Below are 24861 nucleotides of genomic sequence, written 5' to 3'. Positions count from 1 at the left end.
AATTATTACTAGCAAAACAAAAACTTTTCAATTTTTACTATATACATAAAAAAAAATGAGAGGTATGGTTTATATTGAAGCCATTTGGCGTTCTATAAGAAGTGGCACTTTGTGAGCTAAACACGTTATAACTTTAGGGGACTCTATATTGTAGACGTGGCCTTTTTATAAATATCGAAAATTTGGAAAATGGATTTTGGCCTTCTTATTATCTTATATGACCATGAAATAATTATGTTAAGTTAAAAATAAATTTTTGTTGCCCGATATAAATAATTTTTAAAATTTTTTTTTTATGTTAAGTTAAACTGCAGTAAATTGAGTCGGAGGAGTTTTATTTCCTAGACAAAAGGAAAAGTAAAAAGTACTTATTAAGTGTGCAAGGCAATGATATTCAAAATAAATAAATGAAAGCAGAACAAAATTTTAAATATTTTTAATAATAATAATAATAATAAAATTCTACTATTTATTTATATAATTGAAAATAATAAAGACTGATAATTTAATAAGTATATTTTAATGGAGGTAATAATTGTCCAAAGATTATCTATTTGTATTGTAAATAAATTCTAGATTCTAATTTAAAAATCAAATAATGTCAATTAAAACTTGTTATTTAGGTAGACAATTGAGAGTAAGAGATAATTAGAAATTAAATATAAATACATATTTAATGCATACAGTATTAAAATTAAAATTATAATCATAAAAATAGAATCGATTTTTTTAATAAACTCATAAAAGGATTATTCACTTATAAAGTTAATGAACTTATGTAAGAAATCAGTGCCCCAAGGTCGAACTGAGCTGACTATCAAGGTGCTTTAGGATATGCTTCGGACTTGTGTCATGGACTTTTGTGGTCATTGGGATCAATCCCGGCCTACTTCTTGTAGAGTTTTCTTATAACAACAATTAACATTCCAACATTCACATGACACCGTTTGAAGCTTTGTATGGAAGGAGGTATAGATCTCCCGTTGGTTGGTTTGATTCATTTGGAGTTCGACCTTGGGGCACTGATTTGTTGATCGAGAGACTCCATGAATAGAGTGAAGTTGATTCAGCAGCGCATTGTGACCGAACAAAATTTGGTAGAAGAGCTATGTAGATAGGTGTGTCCGAGATGTGTCCTTTGCTATTGGGGAGAGGGTTTTGCTTAAGATGTCCCCCACTAAAGGTGTGATGAGGTTTGGAAAAGAAAGGAATAAAGCTCATTTTGTGGTTCATTGGACATTTTGAGATTTTGGGAAAGTTTGGAGAAGTAACCTATAGGTTAAACTTACCTTCGAGCCTTTCAGCGATTCACCCCGTGTTCCATATTTTGATGCTTAAGCGATATCGTCATGATGATTCTCATGTGATTCAGTGGGATTATGTTGCTTTGGATCAAAATCTTTAACCTTTGAGGATGAGTCGATTGCTATCCTGGATAGGCAGACTAGACAGTTCAGATCCAAGCATATTGATTGCAGTGGATACACCGACCTGTTGAGAAGGCGACGGGGAAGGTGGAGTCTAACATGTGTCATAGATACCCTTAGCTTTACATCCCTTCAGGTATCTTATTTTGCTTTTTGTTCGGAGAAGAACTCATGTTAAAGTGGTGGATAATGTGATGTCTCATTTCTTGTGATTTTGCTTTTAATTGTAAAATGACCATTTTGCTCTTCTTCATAGCATTTTCATGCTTAGTTTGTGTTTTAGAAATAGTTGGTGTGGTCCTCGATGCGATTGTGTGTGTTTTAGTGATTTGACCCCTTCAGAATTCTTGATAGGATTGACTTCAGTCAACATTTTGAGTTTCGGACATCGAATGGAAATTCCGTCAGTTTCATCGCGTCCGAAACGTCGAGTTTGAGCTAGTAGAGTGGTTGGTAAGGTTTTCGAGGCCTTAGGTTAAGAGTTGGTTGTTTAGGCAAGAAGTTTATCTTTAGGCCTAAAGAGAGGTTCAAGAGGGTATTTCTGTCAAAACTATGTTTTTTCAGAAATTTGATGATTTTATTGAGTCAGGAATGTCAAATTTCGTGGAGTAACATATTTAGTTTATTTTTATTGAATCCCGAATGAATCTCGAGGGTCCGTTCGGAGACTTTAATAAGTTAGAGAATTAATTTTGTTGATGTCAATGAACGGTCAATGCGTGGTCAAACAATCAATTATAATGGCTACCTCTTTCTTCCATTTCACTTTCTTCTCCATTGTTTTCATATTGGGAGCTTGTGAGTGAGACTTAATAAGTATTTTCTTGAGAAAAACTTGTGTGGTAAGTCCCTCTATCAATTTTATATCGTTTTCTTCGAATGTCATCTTTCAAAACACTTAAAAATCAAGATTTCAAATGTGGATTTTGGGGCATTTTTCCCCAAATTGAATAAATGAGTAATTAGTTGATATGTAGCTCGATTCTTATTGGTTTTAATGGGATTTTCAACCACGAACTCCTCTTGATTTGTAGAACTTGATTTTCAACTAAAAATCTGATTTACCCTTTTGATTTCAAAGTGATTTTTGGACTATTTTATCCCTGATTTCAAATCCTATCAATATGGATATTATTGGACTCCTTTTGATGAAATTTTTCCATTCTTAATAGTTGAGGATCGTTCCGGTTAGAGTGTGGTTGAGGATTCACTTCGATAAAGTTGTTCAGATGAAGTTTCAGCCTTGAGGTAGGTTTGGCTATCCCTTTTTTAGACTGAGATGAGTAATTATCATGTTCTTAGGAAATCAACTGGGAAATGAGTTGTAGTATGTATTTTAGAGGCTAGTAAGTGTTGATCTTCTTATTTAATCCCTATGATGCCCTTGTGTTGCTTAGCATGTGGCCAGGCTTGTGTGATATCTATAATTGTTGTGGAAATTTTGTGATATTTGAGTGATTGCACGAGAGAGGGATTGTGTGACTTTTCTTTATATTTGATGTGGAGATACCCGAGTAGGAGTTTGAGTTGATTTTTGAACCACATTAAAAATGAACATAATGCTTTCTAACTAGTAAAATGTTGGTTGTAAATCCACTTACCTCTATCGTTTGAGAACATGCTTTATGACCCGTTGAGTTTGTAAACTTGACTCTATTTGAAATCCTTGATGAATTGATTATATCCTTGTGTTATATGTGTTGTGAAACATTCATTCTCATGCAGCATATCATGGTTTATGGAAATATGAGAAAGTGGAGAAATACTATCTTTTTGAGAAAGAAAATGCCACACATTACTTATATTCTTGACAACGCTGAGGTGACAAGTTGATGAGGCATTGAGATTGATATATGGATTGTGAGTCCCCCATGGGTCCTTGTCTAGAAGCTAAAGGCGGCAATGTCTATACGGCAAGTTGTGTGACGACCTTGGTACCACCACATCATTTCATTATTTCATCCTCTCATTGCATCACATTGGCCAGTCTTGCTGTGTTGTGTGACTCATTTATGTGATGATTTAATTATTATATGTACTTTTATGTGTTTACTTTATTTGCATTGTTCTATATAAATTGGTGGCGCCGATGTCAGAATGAGACTTTTCTGCGTGTAGGTAGAAGAGTTCATAGTTTATTTCTTAAGTTTGTTTAGTTGCTTATACTCAGTTAGCCCAATCTATTGAGTACATATGGATTATACTCACCCCTGTTGACACCCAGTTTTAACCGACCTAAACCATTTCTAAATTGCTATTTGATTAAACAATTATTGCAAAAACTTTTTTCCCCTTATTTTACTAGTTCAAAATTATAAGTAATTTTATGTAAATAACTATATATTTTAATATTCATAATTTACAAAAAAATATTGTAATTATTATTCTTATCAAATTATTATTTTTATGTTATATTTATCAGTTGTCAAATTTGAAATAAATATTTTATTTATCGGTTTAATAGTTAAAATATTTAAGCATGCTTATTTTATATAAAAATGATTTAATATGTGTAGTCTTTTATTAATTAAGTAGCAATCTATTTAATCCTCCCTTCAATTATTCAAATAGTAATCTTTTCGATCCAAATTATTTAATTTATAGCCTATTCTATCCAATTTCATTTCAATTTTAGCCTCATATTTTAATTTAGTTGTAATTTTAGCCATTTGCTCATTGCAATTATAGCCAATATGACCCAAGTCATAAAGACCAATCTTTCAATCCTATCTGTTCGTTATTTTAAATCAATGGATGAGATCAAAAGTTCTGTTCTTTCCGATTTTAATCTTAAAGACATCCATCCTAACCAAATTATTCAGTATTTGAGAGACCGCGGCCACATCCCCTGCTGCCTCTCTCTTCTTATCCCCTCCACTTTGTCCTCTCTCATCTCCTCTTCCCGGCGAGGAAAATGTCGTTCGACGGCGAAATCAACCCCTTCTCTTTTCCATTTCTTCGGCGAAAACACCACCACTCCGGTGCTTCGACCTGTGAGCTCAGGCGAAGCAAGCCTAGCCAAGGATACCGACGAACCACCAGTCGTGAAACCCCAACCCCCCTCTCCTCTCCCTCATCCACTCTGTCTCCGATGAAGACGGACGACAACAACAAATAGCAGCAGCCACCGACTCCAACGAAGAAGAGACCGGCGAAAATGGACATAAAATGCACACAAGTTCAAATCTAGAAATCAATTAAAATCGTTAATTAATCCCAGTTATGTGCCATTTTTGATAAAGGAGTGCAAATATTTTGGGCTATAGAATTATAATGTAATTTTTGAACTATTATTTTGCAAGATAAATTAGTTACTTGTATTTTAATGAAATTATACCTTTTAAAAAAATTAGAAAACTAGTATCTCATATGTGTTTATAGTTCATAAAACTCTATAGGTGAAAAATCAGTATATTTTATTATATAACTTGAGAAAGATTCTTTGAATAAGTTAATAAAATTATTGATATTTGTTGCAATACATAACTTGAGATTTATTCTCAAAAACTTTATTAATTAATAATAAATTTTAAGTAATTTAATTTAAAATTCTAAAATATTATAAAAAGAAATTGATATATTCCTCTAGGAGGTCATCGAGTGTAGTTTGTATTTTCATGTCCTCCTCGATCATCAAACGGCATGCTTTCCATTTCAACAGGTTGAATATTAGCAAAAGGAAAATAGAGGAATTTTGCGGCAAAAATTGAAATGTTATATTATTTCTATAACTATTATTTTCTCTCCACTAATGAAGATCTAATTGAAACCTAATTATTTTAGTTCAAATAATTAAATATATAATTAAAATGAGAAAAACAAATAAATATCGTTTTTGGATTAGGAGAAGTGCCAAGTACCACCATAGTGCTAAGTTGTTTATCTTTTGAATATATTACTTACCTTTACAAAATAAATAGAGTTAAAAGGACAAAAAAACATAGCTAACTATTTCATTTTATTTAGTTTCATACTTCGATTATTGAATGTGAGTTTCGTACTTGAAGTGTCTGAATGGTACACCTAAGCATTGACTAGACCAAATGTTTGTTTATAGAAACGCTTCTAGACGCGTTTGTTCATAAAATCTTCGTCCACCTGACATATATATATAACGATTCTATTTGCTGACACATTAATTTTTTTTATTAGTCGAGGTGTGTTTTGCTAACTATTGAGTGATAATACAGATAAAGAAATTCACATTTTCAATAGTTCATGTGTGTAACTCAAAATACTAGAATAATTTAGGTGTACTGTTTTTGATCATTGACTCAAATAAATTATATTAAGAATGCAATGTATTTAGTGAGATCAAAAGGTCTTTCTTTTCTTCAATGATATCGGAGGACATGGTTAAGGATGATTATGAATAATAGTGAATGTCGATATACCAATATTGACTATTGATATAATGAGAAGGAAGTATGAGCACTGTCACACCCCAAAACCGGATGTGATGACACGTGTCCAANTTTACAACCACAAAACATGGGACTCGGGGCAACTACCGAAAGGGCAAAATAGTCATTTCCACGAAAAATTACCAAAATGACCTTTTGGGTCATTACAAGCACGTTCCACAATTAAAATGTATGATACGTGAAAAACTTCTAAATTCTGATTTAAAAACTTTTTTTTTACAATTATAGTGGAATAAATCTTTAATTTGTTACAACAGAGGCGAATCCACCCTATAGGGGTGCACGTGTATCTGTTAACTTCGAAAAAAATCATGTATATAAGTGTATATCCATCTTGAGAAACTGACATATATTCGAATATAATTAATTGTGCACCCATGAGGAGTATATATTTGCCATTAATGTCCTGCTGGTACTAGCTAGAATAATCACCCATGAGACTCGGGTTTGACTCTAGCTACAATGCTATATTTTAAGTTTATCTTAGAGCTCATATTTGAGCTAAAGTGATATTGGTGCACTCGAAATCTTCAAATCCTGAATTCGCCTTTGATGGTTACAGAGTTCTCTTTTTCCTTATTATTAGCCTTATTTGTTTTGATAAGATTTGATTATGATACCAATAGTATACCTTATGTACAAGACAATGAAAATGACAATATTAGTAGTAAGTAATTGATAATAAATTAAAAGAAGATATACGTGAACGGTGCTCAGATTTGTTAACCTAAAGAAAACACATTAAATTCACAAAGTCCAACAACTAAAATTCTTCTAACATTAAAAAGTGTCTTTCGATTCTTCTTATTAATCTATAACATAACACATCATATAATTTCTTAGAAGGCAAAAAAAAAAACACACTCTAGACCTTCGTGACCTAACACTATAACATTAAAATAGTAATAGTAACATGAATTAAAAAAAAAAAAAACTACTCATATGGTAATTGGGATACCAAAGTCCTTATTTCATACAATGAGAGTGATAATTTAACTTGTCTATCATGTTCTTAGTCTTATATAGTTATATTTATACGCTCTAATTTTGAATTTAGAAAGGAGACATTGCCGGAGAAATCATAAAATTGGCGGGCTTCACTCCCATTTCCGGTGCTGGTGCAACTATTCCCGAGCTTCTAATCTCTGCCATTCCACGGCGTCCATTTCCACCTTGTTCTTCGCATAACCTCGGAAGATATACACCTGTCAATCAAAAAAATGACATATTTATATATTTAAAAATAATTATTTTTACCAATTTCTCATTTTAACTTTAATATTTTGTTTTATTGTTATAGCTCTGTTATGATGTATTTAAAGATAAAAAGTTTTATAAATTATATACAAACATTATGACAGGTTTAGAATAACTTTATATAATCTTTGTTAATAAATTATGTCACATAAATTGAAAGAAAGCATTGTAATTAGTTAATTTCGGTCTGCAATACAATGTCCTCTTCTGTGTCGCAACATTTTGATTTTCTAATCGTACTCCAAGGTTTAAAAAATTACATATTTCTCTCGATCTATATATGTGCCACTCGTTTTTTAAGTCAATTTTTTTTTAAAAAAAAAACGAAAGATATATCTCTATATTTACTAATAATAATTTAAATTTAAATTAATTTTTTTTTTACTCTCGATGAGGTGATAAACCGTTGCATAAATATTTATGGGTTATTTTGGACTACAAATTTCAAAAAAATCTTCTTTTAAAAAAAAAAATTGGTGCACAGTTAAATACTATCATATAAATTGAGCCGTAAGGAGTAAATCGTAGATCAAGTACCTTCACCAGCAGCAAGGTTGAAATAGAGATCAACAATATTAGGGCAATGTTTGTAGCATTCAGGTGAGCACAACTTCTTTGTAAAATGGCATTCCAAGAGAGAATCCGAAGAAATTCCGAGGGTATTCCGGTTGACGCCGCACAATTGGATGCAATTATCGGTTTCAATTCGATTTTTGAGCTTATTATCAGCCTCAATTTCCGATGTTCGACATGTATATACTTGTTCACCGCTCCGTCGGAGAGATTTCTCTAGGACGCAACGTTTTCCGGTACTCGATATTGCGAAAGCGCATGAGTCTTTGTTTAGTTTCTCGCATGTTATGCTCCCTACACACATAATTATAGTCGAGTTAAGAAGAGATGGATTTAGAATTTAATTTTGACGAGTTTGAATTCCAACGTTTTTAATATTGAATTTTTTGGACTTATGGAAATTATGGATTTAGAATATATTATTAATGTATGTACTGTCAAAATATTGAATTTGATTGAACCATTAATAAGCTACGTTAACCGGTTGGTTAATTAATAGTGAGTTTGGTCAAAAAAATTTGGAAGCTAAGAGTGGTTATTTGAGGGGGTTATGTGTTTGGTCAAAGCTTAGGAAAAAATAGGTGTTTTTGAATAATAGTAGAAACTATTTTTAAATTTTTTTAAAAATACAACCTTTTCTGAAAACTTGATCAAGCATAAATTGTTGTAGTGAATATTGATAAAAATATTTTCCTGAGAAACATTTTTTAAAATTAGATTCGTGAAGTTTAGTCAAATAGGCTATAAGATGCTCATAGTATGACTTGATTTTGACAATAAAAAAGACACTAATATAAAGAAAATAATCTATGATAGTGATATTATAACAAGTTAAAATATACAGTATATAAACTAATAATAATCAATATTTATATTGCAATAACTAGCAATTAATTAATAGTAGTCCCTTATATATACTAACCTAGTGTAACTTGCACACATAAGGTAAGTGCAAAAGCAACAATAGCCAAAGTCTTCAAGTTGTTGAATGAAGCAACCATGATGAACAGTACTAGCTAACAAAAATGTGGAAATACTATAAATTTTGTTGAGTATATATATATGTAATATATAGCTCTTATGGCTTTCAACTCGATGCAATAAAATATAAAATGGAGGACGCTATTTATACAAGTGAGTTTCTATTGAACTGTAACTGAGAAAACTACACACTCCCAACACGTAGAAATTTTGTGAAGTCCATGCATGGTGGGACACAATTACAAGACTTTGAATTACTATTCATAATAAGACTTTTTCATCAATGGCTGCCATTAATTGTCACATGGCACGACTCTATATATATATAGCGGCTAGCTAGAGACAAATTCAGAATTTGAAGACCTCAGGAGCATTATTATCATAACGTAGGAGTTAGCAAAACTTTCAATGTTGATTGTGGTATAATATTGTGTCCGATTAGTCATAGTAATGTGAGTAGTAGCGAAATAACAAATATATATGTCAAGTATGAGTTCGAAGCTAATAAGTATTTATATTTTAGCTTTGTTGTAACCGTTGACTGTGATAGCTCCTGGTCAAAGATGTTGTGAATATACATGTTGGTTGCCGGTTTGAATCCCCGTAAGCATACTTTTACTGTTATGATAGCCCTTTAAATCAAGGATCGATTTTCACAGGGGTGGAATCAGCTTCAATCAACGCCCCAAAGTGCACTTCTATTTATAAGGGTGCACAGTTAAATAAATACTCATTCTTCAAAGTATATATATACATAAATTTTTTTAAAATTAACAAGTACACGTGCCTCCTCATCTATACATGTGTGTCTGCCTTTGTAGCTAGCGGTTGTAATTAATTTGGCTAAACAACTAAATCGGTGAAAACCGTATAATTTAAGAATGATAATGATTTTAGAAATTGAAGTACTCAATCAGATTTGATTATTACTAGGTTAGGCCCATCTTGTTCCTTCTTGGCTGTTTGTATTAGTCTGCACAAACGAAAGTTCACATTAGAGTTTTGGCTAGTAATTACTCCCTTCATCTCATATTAATTGTTAATATTATTAAAAAATTCGTTCTATATACTTATTAATTTATAAAAATAAGATGAAATTATATATTAGCGTTTCAAAAACAAAATTGAAAATGATTTATGAAATGAATAGTTAATATTAAAAAATAAACAGTTCTTGATAAGTTAAGATGGATAGTAAAAATACAAAAATATTTTTAATATAATGAATAAGTATAAATAAATCGAGGCGAAAGTACTTAGAAAGGGGGATGGAGGGAGTATTGTTGTTCCTTAATTCCATTTCCCATGGAAAATAACACAAACTTCTTTGCTGCCCCGCCCGTAATTTACGCAGCGTACTAATAAAGTCTATAGTCAATTGAGACTGTTCTTTGGTGAAGTTAGCGGACTTATTTTAGGAAAACTACCTAATAATACATATTGTCTCTATTTACTTGTCCACTTTTCCTTTTATAGTTGTCCCTAATTAGTTGTCTATTTTGACAAATCAAGAAATGACAAATTTTTTTACCTATTATACCCTTAATTAAATGATTAATTACTTTGAAAAATGTAGAATTTTTCATTCACTTCATAATTAATAGGGGTAAAATGGTAAACTCGTCATGTCATTAATTGTTTTCTTAATAGATGTGTCAATTCAAAAGTGGACAAGTAATTAGGGANTTTCCCATGGAAAATAACACAAACTTCTTTGCTGCCCCGCCCGTAATTTACGCAGCGTACTAATAAAGTCTATAGTCAATTGAGACTGTTCTTTGGTGAAGTTAGCGGACTTATTTTAGGAAAACTACCTAATAATACATACTCTGCTTATTTACTTGTCCACTTTTCCTTTTATAGTTGTCCCTAATTACTTGTCTATTTTGACAAATCAAGAAATGACAATTTTTTTTAACCTATTATACCCTTAATTAAATGATTAATTACTTTGAAAAATGTAGAACTTTTCATTCACTTCATAATTAATAGGGGTAAAATGGTAAAATCGTCATGTCATTGATTGTTTTCTTAATAGATATGTCAATTCAAAAGTGGACAAGTAATTAGGGAAGATGGAGTATTTCATTATCATAAATACTATTATTATTTATATTTTTAAAATATTATGTATCTGATCACTAATTGAGAGTTTTCTACCATATATTGAGGAATATACACTTAGATACATGTATTTTTGCTACCAGATAAACAAAAATAGGGAGAGAGTCGAGCAAGATGAGGAGGGAGGCAAGCGAGATTCGTATGTATCTCGGATACGTGTGAATCACACTAGATACATGTATCTGTATGTATTAAGTGTGATTATCCCAGATACATGGGAGAGTGGTGAGCAAGATATGAGAGAGGCGAGGGAAACAAACGAGATTTGGTATGTAGCTCAGATATATGTGAATTCACTTAGATATAATGTATTTAGAACAAATTACACCTAATTTTGACCTCATGTATCTTCATATACATGTATCTAGACGTATCTGAACGTATATGAACACATCAAAATCTAGTAAGATACGTAATATTGCAAACTAGAATATATCTAAGTAATTACCTCTTAAACTAGTGAGATTTAATTTATGTCAGTTATCCATATTTTTATACACAACAATGGTGTCTGATCTGGTTTGTCATAACTCAGCTATTTCATCATATATCTACTTCATTATCATCACCAAAACTGCTAATTTTATCTATCATAATGTGTAGCCTGTTTGATCAATTTTTTAAAAATTTAAAAGTCAAAGATGCTTCCTTTAAAAAAATTGCTGTATTTACTCAAGTTTGTAGAAAAAGTTCGAAGATATATTTGACTTTTCCCCAAAAATAAACTACATTTAAAGTCTCTTTAGTAATACTTTACTATCTCCGTCCATTTTTAGTTATCATGATTCCTTTTTTAGAGTCAAACTATAAAAATTTTGACTAACATTTTACAATGTATTTTTGCATTATATTGATACGCAAAAAAAATGCAATTTATAGTACTTTTCGTATAGTTTTTGAATATCTAACTTTTTTGTTAACAATATCGAATTAATGCAATCTAATTTAACTTTTAAAATTAGTCAAATTAACTTTTAAAAAACGCAACATAACAAATAAAATATTTATAATTTATTGATGATGCTATTAATTTCTAGATACTCACCTTAAATTCTTGTCGAATTTCAGGTTGACTTTGAAAGAGTCATATGAATTAAACATAGAGGGAGAAAAGGGAGACGTACGTACTTCTATTTGACAATTTCGTTGTGATAAATTATTGTTTTGGAAGAATGAAGCAAAAATAAATTGCTTAATCAATTCCAAGAAAGAATGTTTATGATGTGTTTGATTTAATTTAATTATATAACCAAATTATTTCCTTCCCCTTTTCATACTCGAGCTTTTTAATAAAAATAAAAAATAAAAAATAAACAGAATCTTTTCTACCATTTAAATTACTAACCTTGCCTCTATTACCTTCTATTATCAAAAGGCCCCCTTCGTTAACTAACCAAGTCTTTAACACAAACGTCAATAGTTATAAGTTAAATTCCAAACAAATTGAGAAGGGATATCAAAGTTTGCTAGTACCGTTGGAAATAAATCAAGGGTGCGTTTGGTACGAAGGAAATACTCTAATGGGCGGAATGTTGACCAGTTAAGAACTCTCACGTTTAGAAGTTAATTTTTTTAGAAATGAGGATATCAAGGTGAAATCAGAGTGATTCTGACTTTTTGTGGAGGACAAGATGAGGGAAACAAGACTGAGATAGTTCAGATATGTAAAAAGGAGTGTGAGAGGCTGGCTATGGATGGTTTCAGGAGAGTTAGACATAGACTGAGCAAGAATTGAGGATAGATGATTAGACAGACATGATGCAGTTCCAACTTACCGATGACACATGACGTTAGATAGGAAGTTGGAGAGGATATAGATAAGGGTAGAAGACTAGTATGCAATGTGTTGTCTTGTTATTCATTCATAATAGTATTATTTGTAGTATGCTTCTATAGTTTCTTATGCTTAGATTTCTATTAATATTTGTTTTTTCTTATATTTCGACTATCATATTTTATTTTATTTGGTTGTAATACCGTCTTGTTACTATTTACTATTTCTTGTACTACCTTTTCGGATCTGCTTTAATATTATACTAAATAATTACTGTTCTAATAATAATAATAATATATTTGGTTCGCCATAAAAATAAAATTAAAGATAAGGAATAAAAAATCAAAGGAATGATTTTACAGTTAAAAAAGTTTAGGGCCCAACCGGGTTCGAACCGGTGACCTCTTGATCTGCAGTCAAATGCTCTACCACTGAGCTATGGACCCTAGTTGAGATTATCATTTCAATTGTAATATAAGATTTAGACAAAGTAATAAGTGTTACTTCCTACTTAATAAGAAGAGAATAAAAGAAGACGTAAATAAAAAATATTCCTCCTCGCTCTTACCTTAAAAAATATATATAAAGAAAATAAGATACGACATAAAATATGAGATTTGTTTTCATTATATAACTATATATTTAGTGATACGGTACAATAAAATTTAAGTAACAATCAAAATAAATATTATATTTAAAATAACAATACAATGCAATAGTTAACAACAATCCAAAAAGAGGTTAAAGATCATAGTTGGTTATTAGCATTACTCCTTTTTTTTCCACCCCATTCTATTACGAGAAAAGTAATAGCGTTAGTGACTTATTTTTCGATACGATTGAAACCTCAATTTATTATTTGACGGTGAAATTGCTCAATCACTTAAACAAGCGTTAATAGTAAAGTACATGGATTTTTTAAGGTGGTAAAACAATACTGTAGAACGCATAATATTGTTCAATGCGAATTCAAATATAATTAGGTCACAATATAAATATCAAATATCGAATGAAAAATCAAAAGATTATCAAATTTAGATCAAAGCTAAAATAGTGTACAAAAACTATCACAACAGCATATAAATAAGTTGGTAATAATATATTTTTATACTGATTAATTGTCAGTTTTTTATTAACAAAATAAAAACCCTCATGTAGTTTTTTTTTTGTTTTTTGGTAAACGAGACGATATATTATAACTTAATATGTATCAATACAGGTAAATGGCAGAGCATGACTCCTGTTAGTAACGTTTGGGGAAAGGGTTGAGGTTACAACATACACACTAATACATTCCATAGTAGAAGGCGCCTTTTTAGCCTAACATAAAGAGTTTCTACTTTGTCCGTTTCTATTTTACTACAAATATAATCAACAGAGAGTTGTTCAAAACACAAGGGAGTTAGCTTCCTTCAACCCTAGACCCCTACTACAGATACAATCAACGGAGAGTTGTTCAAAACACAAGGGAGTTAGCTTCCTTCAACCCTCGCCTTAGCGAAGATATCTGCCACTTGATTTTCTTCCCTATATCTATGTTGCCCCGGAGGGTTCCCAAGTTTGAGTAGCAATTTCCTACCATTAGACAAAATATTATAGTAAGATGGATGATCCTTTGCTAGAAAATAAAAAATATCATGGTTAAAAGACCACAAAGCAGTTGAGACTTTCCTACTATATACTGAAATTGCTTAAAATTAAGGAAAAATTGGATTTTCTCTTTACGCATATCATGGATAGATACTCGAAGTATTTCCCCTTGTATTATGTATTGTAAGTCCAATGTTTGTCGTAGTGGATTTATCTATCAGTTTGCCAGAGGCAATTACGAATCTGTTATAGCTGCATTTGATGTTAAAATTTGAAAAATTCCAAAATTATTGAATTGTGGAATGCAATTGAGTTAGAGTACTATTATGCATTGATAGAGGTAAAGGGTAAATTAGTCGTCATAAATTACAAAAGATGGCTATATAAATACATAAACTCCAAAAAAAGAATGAAAGAAACATATCATTCACGTTTCACTGATGTGGAACGATATAAAACCTAAATTTGAATCACCCTACATGGCCCGTGATGGAGAGATTGTTTTAGTCTTAAACTTAAAGTCAGATGTTTTATGTTGTTTGTGTTATGATATCATAAGAAAGAGTTGGAGGGAATTAAAGATCAAAGGTCTTCCTAAAAAAGCATCATTAAAGGCATTTATAGTTATCTCGAAAGACATATTCTCTTGGGTAATTTTGTGCAAACGGGAAGACATTTTTTTTGAGGGCATATATGTCCTTTTAACTTGAGCCTATAAGATCATAGCATTAAAGTCTCCAAATAAAAGCATATTATAGAAGATTATTTCAAGTTTTGATTTATGTACATATATTTTATCCTTTTTTTCATCTAAATATCTTGTGTTGAAATTTTGTTTATGCAAATTCATCTATGTAGTAATGCTATAACTAGACATAATTATATCATAACAGCATACATTTTACATATATTATATTTTTGAAGCAAAGAAACCAACTCATTATTATTGTATAATCGTTAATTCGAGGACTATTAGTGTTCCATATAAAAGAAGAGGAATGAGTTTGATTTGGAAATAAAAATAAAGGACTATTTTGAGCCTTTTATCCTAATAGAAAACCTTTACCTCATATATAAAAAAATAAATTGAATTAAATAAGAAGCAACTTATGTCATGATAATAAGTTAATGAGAATCTAGGTAGTACAACTATTTCTAAAATAGTTTTTAGTCTTTGAGATGAGGAGGAAATACAGTATCAAAAACAACCATTGCAAAAATATGTCTAACTTCACGCAATTTTCCTAATGCTAGGGACTCATAGTCGATTTTACGGCCTCGTTTTCGTTGAAAATCCTTCTCCTTTCCCCTTCTAACACACTCAAATATTGCAGAAACCTTTTGTGAAAGTGTCCATGAGATAAACACCTGCAGATTGAAATGGGAAGGTGAGAAAAAACATCTGCATGAAGACATAAAATGGAGGCTACGAGGGTGGGGATGAAGATGAGGTGTGTTGGAGGGTAGGGAGGACAAATAACTGTGGAATGCCACTCGTGGAATTTGTTTTCCCTATTTCCACAGGGAAAACAAACTTGTTTTCCTAAAGAATTCCAAAAGCATTGACAATCCGAACATAGGAAAATTGGAAAACATTTTCCTTCATACCGAACACACCACAAGGGAAATGAGTTTGGAACCACTCAAGAGAACCTCTATTTGATAATGCAAAAGATACTACAAAATTCCAGCCAGATCATGTACATGAAGTTGGAAGTCGGAATGAATTAGATAGTCTGTATAGAATTATAATATATGCTGTTTAGAAAAGGTTTCATGTAGAAACTTCTTACTCACCAGATCTGACTTCGGTGCTTGAGGATACTCTATCAGAGCTCGGGAAACAAAATGCTCATCGGTCATCTCTTGCAATGCAGCTTCGACATAAGTGGCAAGATCCATCATCTCATCCAACAATGCTTCATCCGACTCAATATTTTGGTCTATAAGTTCAGGAAACCTTGTATCATGTGGTTGTGAGATCTTTCTCACTATTCCCAACACATCTGATAACGATCCACCACAGTGAACAGCAATGCTAAAGGCAGCAACAACCAAAGGATTCCTCGGTCTGTCCACCAGTGCTTTATGGAATGCTAAGATGGCAATCCTATAAGAATTATTATATAAGCTGATGAGTCGGAAACAAAAAATTATAATCTATAAGAAGATGCAGATAACTTCCATGAGATGCCGTAGATCAAACATGTATCTGTAGCCAAATACTGATAACACGGGCATATAACATTCCATATCTGCAGTTCGAAAAATAAGTCCTCACATTCTCTGCTTTATCTTCAATTTCTATTTCCCAAGATAAAAGGTCTAACACTTAAAGGCTGTTACATATCATTTTTCCAATCGTTAAAAAGCAATTTTACTGATGATGCTGGATGATATTTACCAGGATAGCATCATTACAGAAACTGTAACATTTCACAAAACTCATTCATATTACGAGTGGTCAAACGAATTATCCCATGTTGCCTCAGGCTCCACCATCAGAATCTGATCAAATACTACAGCGCAAATCAATGCTTTAATCAGTAATTCTCCAAATAATATATATTTTGGTTTTTCCAATTCAGCTTTTCATGGAAGCTTCATATTCTCGATGCTATTAAACAAACTGTTTTAGTTTTACTTCAGTTCCCTCTTCTTTCCATTATTATACTTGCCCCGTCTAGACAGAACAAAGTTAAAAAATATTTTAGGGATGCGAACAAACATGAAAATTTTGCAGCATCATTATGTTTCTTTCATAATGATTATGTTCTAGATTGCTGCTTCAGATTCTATGAACTATAGATAATAATTACAACAACAACAAACCCAGTGTAATCCCACAAGTCGGGTCTGGGGAGCCAGGGAGGGTAGGATGTATGTAGACCTTATCCCTACCTTTGTGGGGTAGAGAGGATATCTCTGATAGACCCTTAGTTCAAAAGAAGCGTCATCAAAGCAGGAGATTCTGTGAACTATAGATGATCTATGGAATTTGAAAATGGAAAATGCAAGTAACAAGTTGGAGGAAGAAATAGTTTCTCACCATAAACTAGAGTGGCAAGGCCTGTTCGGTGCCAGAAGGTTGTCCAGTGTTGAAAACAAAGTCTGCATAACGCCAGCATGAAGATGTGATTGCATTGCTACAACAACAACACATGTGACACAACTGGAAACATTCAATTTTAATCCTCCTTTAATTCCNAGCCCAAATACTGATAGCACATGCATATACTGTCCCCCTCCCCCAAACTCCAACATACCACCAAAACCCTTTCCGTTTCCTCTTCATAATAACCAGCAAAGAAAAGTTCTTCTCTGTCTGTATTGTTTTCAGTTTGGGGGAGCCGAGTAAGACACAGGTAACTGCGATTATGATAAGCTAGATGATAAAAAGAGACACAACTCAATGTTCAAATGCTGTCCTTTTTTATATCTATATAAGGCTATCCCTTGCTCTAAATTCTTTAGTCCGCATGACTACATATAACATTCCATATCTGCAGTTCGAAAAATAAGTCCACACACTCACTGCGTTATCTTCAATTTCTATTTCCCAAGATAAAAGGTCTAACACTTAAAAGCTGTTACATTTCATTTTTCTAATCATTAAAAGTAATTTTACTGATGACCAGCAACACGAGAATGCTGGACGGTATATACAAGGATAGCATCATCACAAAAGCTGTAACATTTCACAAAACTCATTCATATTACGAGTCGTCAAACGAATTATCCCATGTTGCCTCGGGCTCCACCATCAGAATCTGATCAAATACTACAGCACAAATCAATGCTTTAATCAGTAATTCTCCAAATAATATTTCTTTTGGTTTTTCCAATTCAGCTTTTCATGAAAGCTTCATATTCTCGATCGATGCTATTAAACAAACTGTTTTAGTTTTACTACAGTTCCCTCCTCTTTCCAGTATTATACTTGCCCCGTCTAGACAGAACAAAGTTAAAATATATTTTAGGGATGCAAACAAACATGAAAATTTTGCAGTATCATTAAGTTTCTTTCATAATGATTATGTTATAGATTGCTGCTTCAGATTCTATGAACTATAGATAATAACAACAACAAACCCAGTGTAATCCCACAAGTCGGGTCTGGGAAGGGTACGATGTATACAGACCTTATCCCTACCTTGTGGGGTAGAGAGGATATTTCTGATAGACCCTCGGTCCAAAAGAAGTGTCATCAAAGCAGGAGATTTTATGAACTATGGATGATCTATGGAATTTGAAAATGGAAAAGGCAAGTAAAGACATGGGGTTACAACTTACAGACTAACGCCCAAGCATCCAATAAGGATAATTGGCACCAAGGAAAAGGAAATCTAGGTTGGAACATCAGTAATTACAATCGTGAAGGGAACTACAATCATGATAACAACTACAACCAAAACAAGTTGGAGGAAGAAATAATTTCTCACCATAAACTAGAGTGGCAAGGCCTGTTCGGTGCAAGAAGGTTGTCCAGTGTTGAAAACAAAGTCTGCATAACGTCAACATGAAGATGTGATTGCATTGCTACAACAACAACACCCGTGACACAACTGGAAAAATTCAATTTTAATCCTCCTTTAATTCCTGCACCTACAGAAATTTAAAGAGCACTACATTTTCTGGGAGAATTTATTTTTTTTGATAAAGCATTTTCTGGGAGAATTTTTTAGCCCCTTTCTTTATCTAAATTAGTCATATTGAACAAGAGAACATATTTGCTGAACGCGTATAAGATGCATGTAATGATAGCAACATAGACTCATGTTTACCAGAAGCATATTCGATCTCCTATCACGCCTTCGAAAACCCTGGGAAATTAAGTAGGAAGCCTGCCAAATAGAGTGATACATTAGATACTTGGTAATAATTAGTATAAGTATACAAAAGGTTCAATTTCCATACTTGGATTGGTAGAAGAATCTCTAGAAGTCCAAATTTCCATAATAATCTCAATGAAGCTTCTGCAGAACCATATGCCAGCATGTAATTCATTTCCAACAAGATCCTTCCCTATATTATGCGATTAAAAGAATAGGCTTAAGAAATGTTTTATGCTGACAAGAAAAAGCAAAAGTATATAACTAACCTAATGAATATTCTTCGAAAATGAGAACTCTTACCTTATCAAGTCTAGATATGGAAGATGCTAATTCTTTTATAAAATGGGCAGTTTCTCGAGCAAAACGAAATCTTAAACGGCCTGCTATCCTTACTCCACGCAGAATGCGAGCTAAAAGAAGTCGGCCCGAGATTAATGCAAAGATTAATTGGATATACCAACCACAATTGGCAGATCCTAAAAAATAAGATCCCAGAAGAATGACACAAATATTAACAAGACAAAGGATAGTCTAGATTACCGCAGTCCTCAATGAAAGAAGCATTTGCAGGAATCACACATCTCACCTGCAAATGCAGTTAAGCTAAGCACAATTTACACTATTAAAGGACGTTAAACAACAAGAACAAAAAGTTGTAAAAGGTACATGCACACTTTAGCCCTTCTAATATCTTCCAGTCCGCCCAAGTAATCATAGACTATCTTTGCAAATGGATCAAACATCAATCTACAATACAAAAATCCTTCTTTAGTTTTCTAGATTGAAATACTGAAAAAATTGCTTATGGTTAACATATGAAGACTGATAATTCAGTCTACATCTACTTTATATGTACCCATTGATAGTAAAATCTCTCGCCAAGCAATTTTTCCAGCGAATGAAATCGGCTTCACTGCATGCAGGAGGTCTTCGAACAACATTATAGCCATTCCTCTTAAACTTCCTCCCAGTCGCGGTAAAGCTCGAAACCTGCTTTGGACAAAGAATCGAAAGAGGTAAATACTCAAAAAGATACCTCAAAAACTTTTACCACTCTTAATGAGGTTTACTTGATTACTAAAAAAGGAAAAAATGTCAAACCAAGAAAAAGATGTTGCTTGAGAAAAACCTCCACAATGGTATCATCGATATGCACATGGCATATAGGGAACCTCCTTCCAACAATTTCACAACGCTGAAATATTTTTAGTACCTGCACATGATTAATTGCATCACAGATAGCCAAATTTCAGCTTCAGCATTAAATAACCATGTGTTCAAACCTTCTGAGTGCAAAATAACTCCTACTCAGCTATGTTGCTCGGATTCTTCAAAAATGTAGAAAAGCAAACTCGCTACTCCTACTCAGCTATTAGCTTTGTTGCTCGGACTCTTCAAAAATAACATAGCTACCCAGTACCCATAAAACAAACTCGCTAACAAGCCCATATTCATAAATTCCTAATAAGTCATTGGGGAGAGCAAAAGTCCATCTTGCCATAAATGTTAGTAAAGGATGAAACTAAGGTTCAATTTTCAAGACGACACAAGATAATATCATTATTAATAGAAGAACTAAATTGACACAGGAAATCCTTAGCTACCCCAAATTGACAGTTAATTTCCCTTCTAAATTCTATCCTATCTATAAAAGTCAAAACAATCTTCAGAAGACGAAAAAAAAAAACAGTGTGATTCATGTACTTCATGCAGTAATACTTTCTCTGTAATTACCTCACAGCACTTTCTTGTTGCTAGTTATCATATAACTTACATTTAACAATAAAAAAGTGCACTGCAGCTAACCTCTTTAAGTTCAGCTGATGTTAATATATCAAAATCTTTTGGAGTTCTGTCCAGTATAAGATCTCTAACACAACCCCCGACAAGGTAGACCTCGAACCCTGCCAAAAACAAATAAAAAAGAGGAAAGGTGAGGCCACAAGGAGGAGAAATAGGAATCATCCTGTTCCAAAGAGCAAGACTAAGGATGTGTTTAGTATAAAGGAAAACATTTTCCATAACTTCTTTTTCAATTTTCCAATGTTTGGTTGGTCCAAATTTTTGGAAAACATTCTCTAGGTAAACAACAACAAGCCCAATGTAGTCTCATGGGTGGAGTATGGAGAGGATAGAGTGTACACAAACTTGATGCCCACCTTGTGGAGGTAGAGAGGTTGTTTCTGATTGACCCTCTCAAGAAAAACAATTCAAAGCAGTAAGGGAAGTAAGGGAAGTGAAGAAGCCATAGAAGATAGTATGGCAGGCATTACATAACATTCAGAAGTAAAGGAACATTAACAACAACTAAATAGTTCGGTAAGCGGATTACTTGGACCAACAGATAGCAAAAAAATCGGAGAACAAAAAACTATGAGAATAATGTTAATACTACTGGTATGACAGAGAAAGCAAATACGTGTTCCAAACTACCAACAAGCCTATCTGCCCGGAAAGTTAGATACTGCGGAACTACCTATTAGACATCAACCCTAATCCGTGACCTCTAAATCCCCCAATCTAATGTCATGTCCTCAGCAAGCCGAAGATGCGCCATTGTCCTGTCTAATTACCTCTCTACAATACTTCTTTAGCCTACCTCTACCTCTCCTTAAACCCACCATTGCCAATCTCTCACACCTCCTCACTAGGTCCTTTGTAAGTTTTCTCTTCACATATCTGAACCATCTCAACATCCTTATTTCCACAACTTTCATCTTCTAAACATGAGAGTTCTTAATTGATCAGCACTCCGCTCCTTACGACATAGTTGGTCTAACCACCATTCCGTAGAACTTACCTTTAAGTTTTAGTGACACCTTCTTATCACACAAGATTTCGGATGCGACTACATTTCATCCACCCTATTGTGTGTGACATCTTCATCAAATTTCCCCATTTCATTGGATTATAGATCCAAAATACTTGAAACTTCTTCTAAGATACTTAAACTTCTTTTCTTAGGGGTGACCTATGAATTCAGCCTTAGTTCCACATCAGCCTATTGTGTTACATCACTGAACTTGCACTCCAAGTATTCTTCAGAAAAACAAGTTCTTTAAAAATGAGGAAAATGATTTCCTTGATGAAAATACGGAAAACAAGTGACCTTGCACAATGATTGTCTCCTCCCTACCCTCCAACACACGCCACTCGCACCCACAGCCCCCTTTTTCCACCACCCCTACCTCCACTCCCATCTCCATAGTGTTTGAAACTTCGAGTAAGTTATACAAATGCTTTTGGTACAATATTTTCTACTTACTTACCAAACATAAAAAAAAAAAAGAAAAGTAAGATACTCACTAATATCCCAAAAAAGATTTTCTAGAAAATCATTCACATTTTCCTTCATACCAAACACACCCTAAAGTGCAATTTACAACAAACTCCTACATATATATGCAAATTCTGAATTGGTGGTTCATTGCACATTCATAAAAAGTAAAACTTCAAAAAGAAATTGTAAGATTGAATAACTTTATACATCAACAAGAACACAATAAAACCCCAAAAGAAAACAAGTAAATAATCAAATAATCATCTTGAACACATACCCTTTTTCTTTAGCCCATTCAGAACCAATCTTGTAGGTTTCGCAATCATTGATGTACTTATTCCAAGTTCTTCTGAACTCAATTTCTTCCATTTTGGTGCATCCCCATCACCTATTTCAATGAAAAATCACCACCCCAAACTTCCAATTCACAACATATAGCTCAAATAAAACCCATAAAAATTGAAACTTTATCATCAAGATTTTTTTACCTTTTCCATCTGAAGCATTATAAGATCGATTCTTTAATACTTTTACTGGTTCAACAGCTACTGCTGCAACAGAGCTTCTCTTTCGGACATTGTGAAGGCAGAAGATAAAAGGGCAACGAATATTGAGTTGGGTTCGAAAGACAAGAACTTGAGGAACTGCCATTATTATCCCCTTCTGGTTTAAGCCATTTTAATATCTTTGGGAGGGAAAGGATATATGGATATGGTTTTTAATTGTATTTGGGTATATACCAAAACAAATTCTTCATATAATACTTATAATGTGTTGCTAGTCGGTACAATTTAAATTAATTAAACTTCAATATAAATATAAAACAAAAATATATAAAATACAAACAAATACTTCATAGAGTGCTTCCCTTGAATGCTTTGCTCAGTGGTAAAATTTAAATTATTTGGACCCTAATATAAATATTGAATACACCAGGTGAAAAATTGAATAAAGTACTTCATAGAGTGTTTCCCTCTATTGTGAAGCTCGATAGCAAAATCTAAATCAATTGAACTCCAATATAATTATTGAACAAATCAGACAAAAAATTAATAAAATACAAACAAATACTTCATAGAGTGCTTCCTTCAAATGTGTTGCTTTGTGGCAAAATATAAATTAGGTAAATTAGTTCGACTGCAACATGAATGTTAAATACACCAGGTATATACAAAGGAATAATTCATTGGGTGGTTCCCTCAAATATAAAATCTGGAATTATTTGATTTTCGATACGATTATCGAATACATCATCTGAAAAATAAATAAAATACAAAACAAATGCTTTATGACATACACATAGTTCATTAGTTGACACTATTTTAAATTTTTACATATCTAAGGTTGTGGCCTTGTTAGACACCTAAAACACTGTTGAATGTCTCAGTAATAACAACAACATTAACAACAACAATAACAAAAAGTGAACTTTTCTATGCATAAACAGAAATAAAATTGTAGTTATCATAATTAATAATATTATTATATTTTTAAAATGTGTCAATAGTTTTTGCAAAACATATTCAAACTATAACACATATCTTTCTATTTTTCTCTTTCTTGTTATGTATCTTCTATTCTCACAAACTCTAGTCATCTTTATTCTATTGTGGGCATACGTTGCATCACCTCGTCTATTCCTTCTACGCAATTTTGTTGAAAACTTAGATGACTAAAGAGTTTTCTCCATATACACTTGTATATTAATGTATGTCAACTGTAATTTGCATACGCATGAAAAACAAAAATATACGTGTCACACACTGAGCCTACACCCTGAGCGGGACTGACACTCGAGAATCATTGCTGGCCCTAAGCAAATCCTTGGCCTGACTTACTCACTCAACAGAAGACTTTAAGTATTAAGAAAAGGATTCAAATGCTAAATAACTCAACTGTCTCAAACTGAACTCATAATGTTTTTAAAATAAACATTTAACTTAGCCAAAGTGGCAACCCAAATCTGAACATAAGCCAATAACAAGATAGTGACAAATGAGTTAATGTTTGTCTGTCTATGAAGCCTCTAAACAAATGAGATGGATGTCGAAAAAAGACCCACGACATCGTAATGAACTAACTAATACTGAAAGCAATGAAAAGGGGTCCTCCGGAAGCAAGGAGGCTCACCACAAGACTCTGAGTGCTCAACTGGATCAACGATGCGCTGGATTCTGATCTTGGTTACCTGTGTCTGCATCATAAGAAGATGCAGGCCAAATGACATCAGTACATTGAATGCTCGAGTATGCAAGGGGAATTCTAAAACAAGACATAAGCTTGAAAGGAACTGAAGAACTTACCTGGCTCAACTCAACTCAACATAACTGAACTCATTTCAATATAAAGCAGTTTAAAACAAGTGCAATATAAAGAAAAGTTGTTTAAAACATGGATGTCAACTCTCTGTGTATGCAAAGATACAATATAACTCTGAAATGTATGTAAAAATACAAATAAATTGTTTATATAAGAATACAATTACTTCTGTGGGAGTTTCTCTAACCGACAAACATCACGTAAGAGCTATTGTGATGATACAACATTTTGCCTCACGCTGCCAGGGCCGTCCTATACCTTGCCGAGGGTATAGAAC

General features: G+C 32.7%; 2 protein-coding genes and 1 non-coding gene across 4 annotated transcripts; all 3 read right to left on the bottom strand.

The window, feature by feature from the left end:
- Positions 1-6620: 6620 nt before the first annotated feature.
- LOC125843260 (uncharacterized) lies at positions 6621-8780 on the bottom strand. Its single transcript, XM_049522479.1, has 3 exons — positions 8604-8780; positions 7646-7975; positions 6621-7056 (listed from the first exon to the last, which is right to left on the bottom strand). Exons 1-3 carry the CDS (start codon positions 8680-8682, stop codon positions 6905-6907), a joined length of 561 nt encoding a protein of 186 aa, XP_049378436.1. The 5' UTR covers positions 8683-8780; the 3' UTR covers positions 6621-6904.
- A 4154-nt stretch (positions 8781-12934) lies between these two features.
- On the bottom strand, positions 12935-13006 carry TRNAC-GCA (transfer RNA cysteine (anticodon GCA)). The gene has a single exon. It is a non-coding gene; the product is annotated as a tRNA-Cys (tRNA).
- Positions 13007-15304: 2298 nt separating this feature from the next.
- Positions 15305-22984, bottom strand: LOC125853249 (uncharacterized). 2 transcript variants are annotated; one of them, XM_049532915.1, is made up of 13 exons: positions 22754-22984; positions 22543-22653; positions 20792-20889; positions 20115-20198; positions 19842-19975; positions 19660-19732; positions 19526-19571; positions 19286-19395; positions 19068-19175; positions 18935-18994; positions 18593-18654; positions 15948-16260; positions 15305-15518 (listed from the first exon to the last, which is right to left on the bottom strand). In XM_049532915.1, exons 1-13 carry the CDS (start codon positions 22914-22916, stop codon positions 15318-15320), a joined length of 1563 nt encoding a protein of 520 aa, XP_049388872.1. In that variant the 5' UTR covers positions 22917-22984; the 3' UTR covers positions 15305-15317. The 2 variants fall into 2 exon arrangements, with proteins under 2 accessions (XP_049388872.1, XP_049388873.1); XM_049532916.1 differs by lacking the exon at positions 18593-18654 and adding an exon at positions 17200-17261 and having other exon boundaries at positions 22754-22982.
- Positions 22985-24861: the final 1877 nt, after the last annotated feature.

This window comes from Solanum stenotomum, chromosome 1 (genome assembly GCF_019186545.1).
Source record: "Solanum stenotomum isolate F172 chromosome 1, ASM1918654v1, whole genome shotgun sequence".
NCBI lineage: Eukaryota > Viridiplantae > Streptophyta > Magnoliopsida > Solanales > Solanaceae > Solanum > Solanum stenotomum.
Note: the sequence above shows the minus strand (reverse complement) of the source record. Positions and strands in the feature narration are given on the sequence as shown.

Bases quoted from the DNA above. Each gene is read 5' to 3' on its own strand.
- LOC125853249 (XM_049532915.1), bottom strand. From the start codon at position 22,916: ATGGCAGTTCCTCAAGTTCTTGTCTTTCGAACCCAACTCAATATTCGT. The intron at 20,199-20,791 runs GTTAGCTGCAGT...AATCATGTGCAG, and splicing joins CATCAGCTGAACTTAAAGAG to GTACTAAAAATATTTCAGCG. The intron at 18,655-18,934 runs GTAAACATGAGT...GACGTTATGCAG, and splicing joins GGAGATCGAATATGCTTCTG to ACTTTGTTTTCAACACTGGA.
- LOC125843260 (XM_049522479.1), bottom strand. From the start codon at position 8,682: ATGGTTGCTTCATTCAACAACTTGAAGACTTTGGCTATTGTTGCTTTT. The intron at 7,976-8,603 runs GTTAGTATATAT...TTATGTGTGTAG, and splicing joins ATGTGTGCAAGTTACACTAG to GGAGCATAACATGCGAGAAA. The intron at 7,057-7,645 runs GTACTTGATCTA...TTTGATTGACAG, and splicing joins CAACCTTGCTGCTGGTGAAG to GTGTATATCTTCCGAGGTTA.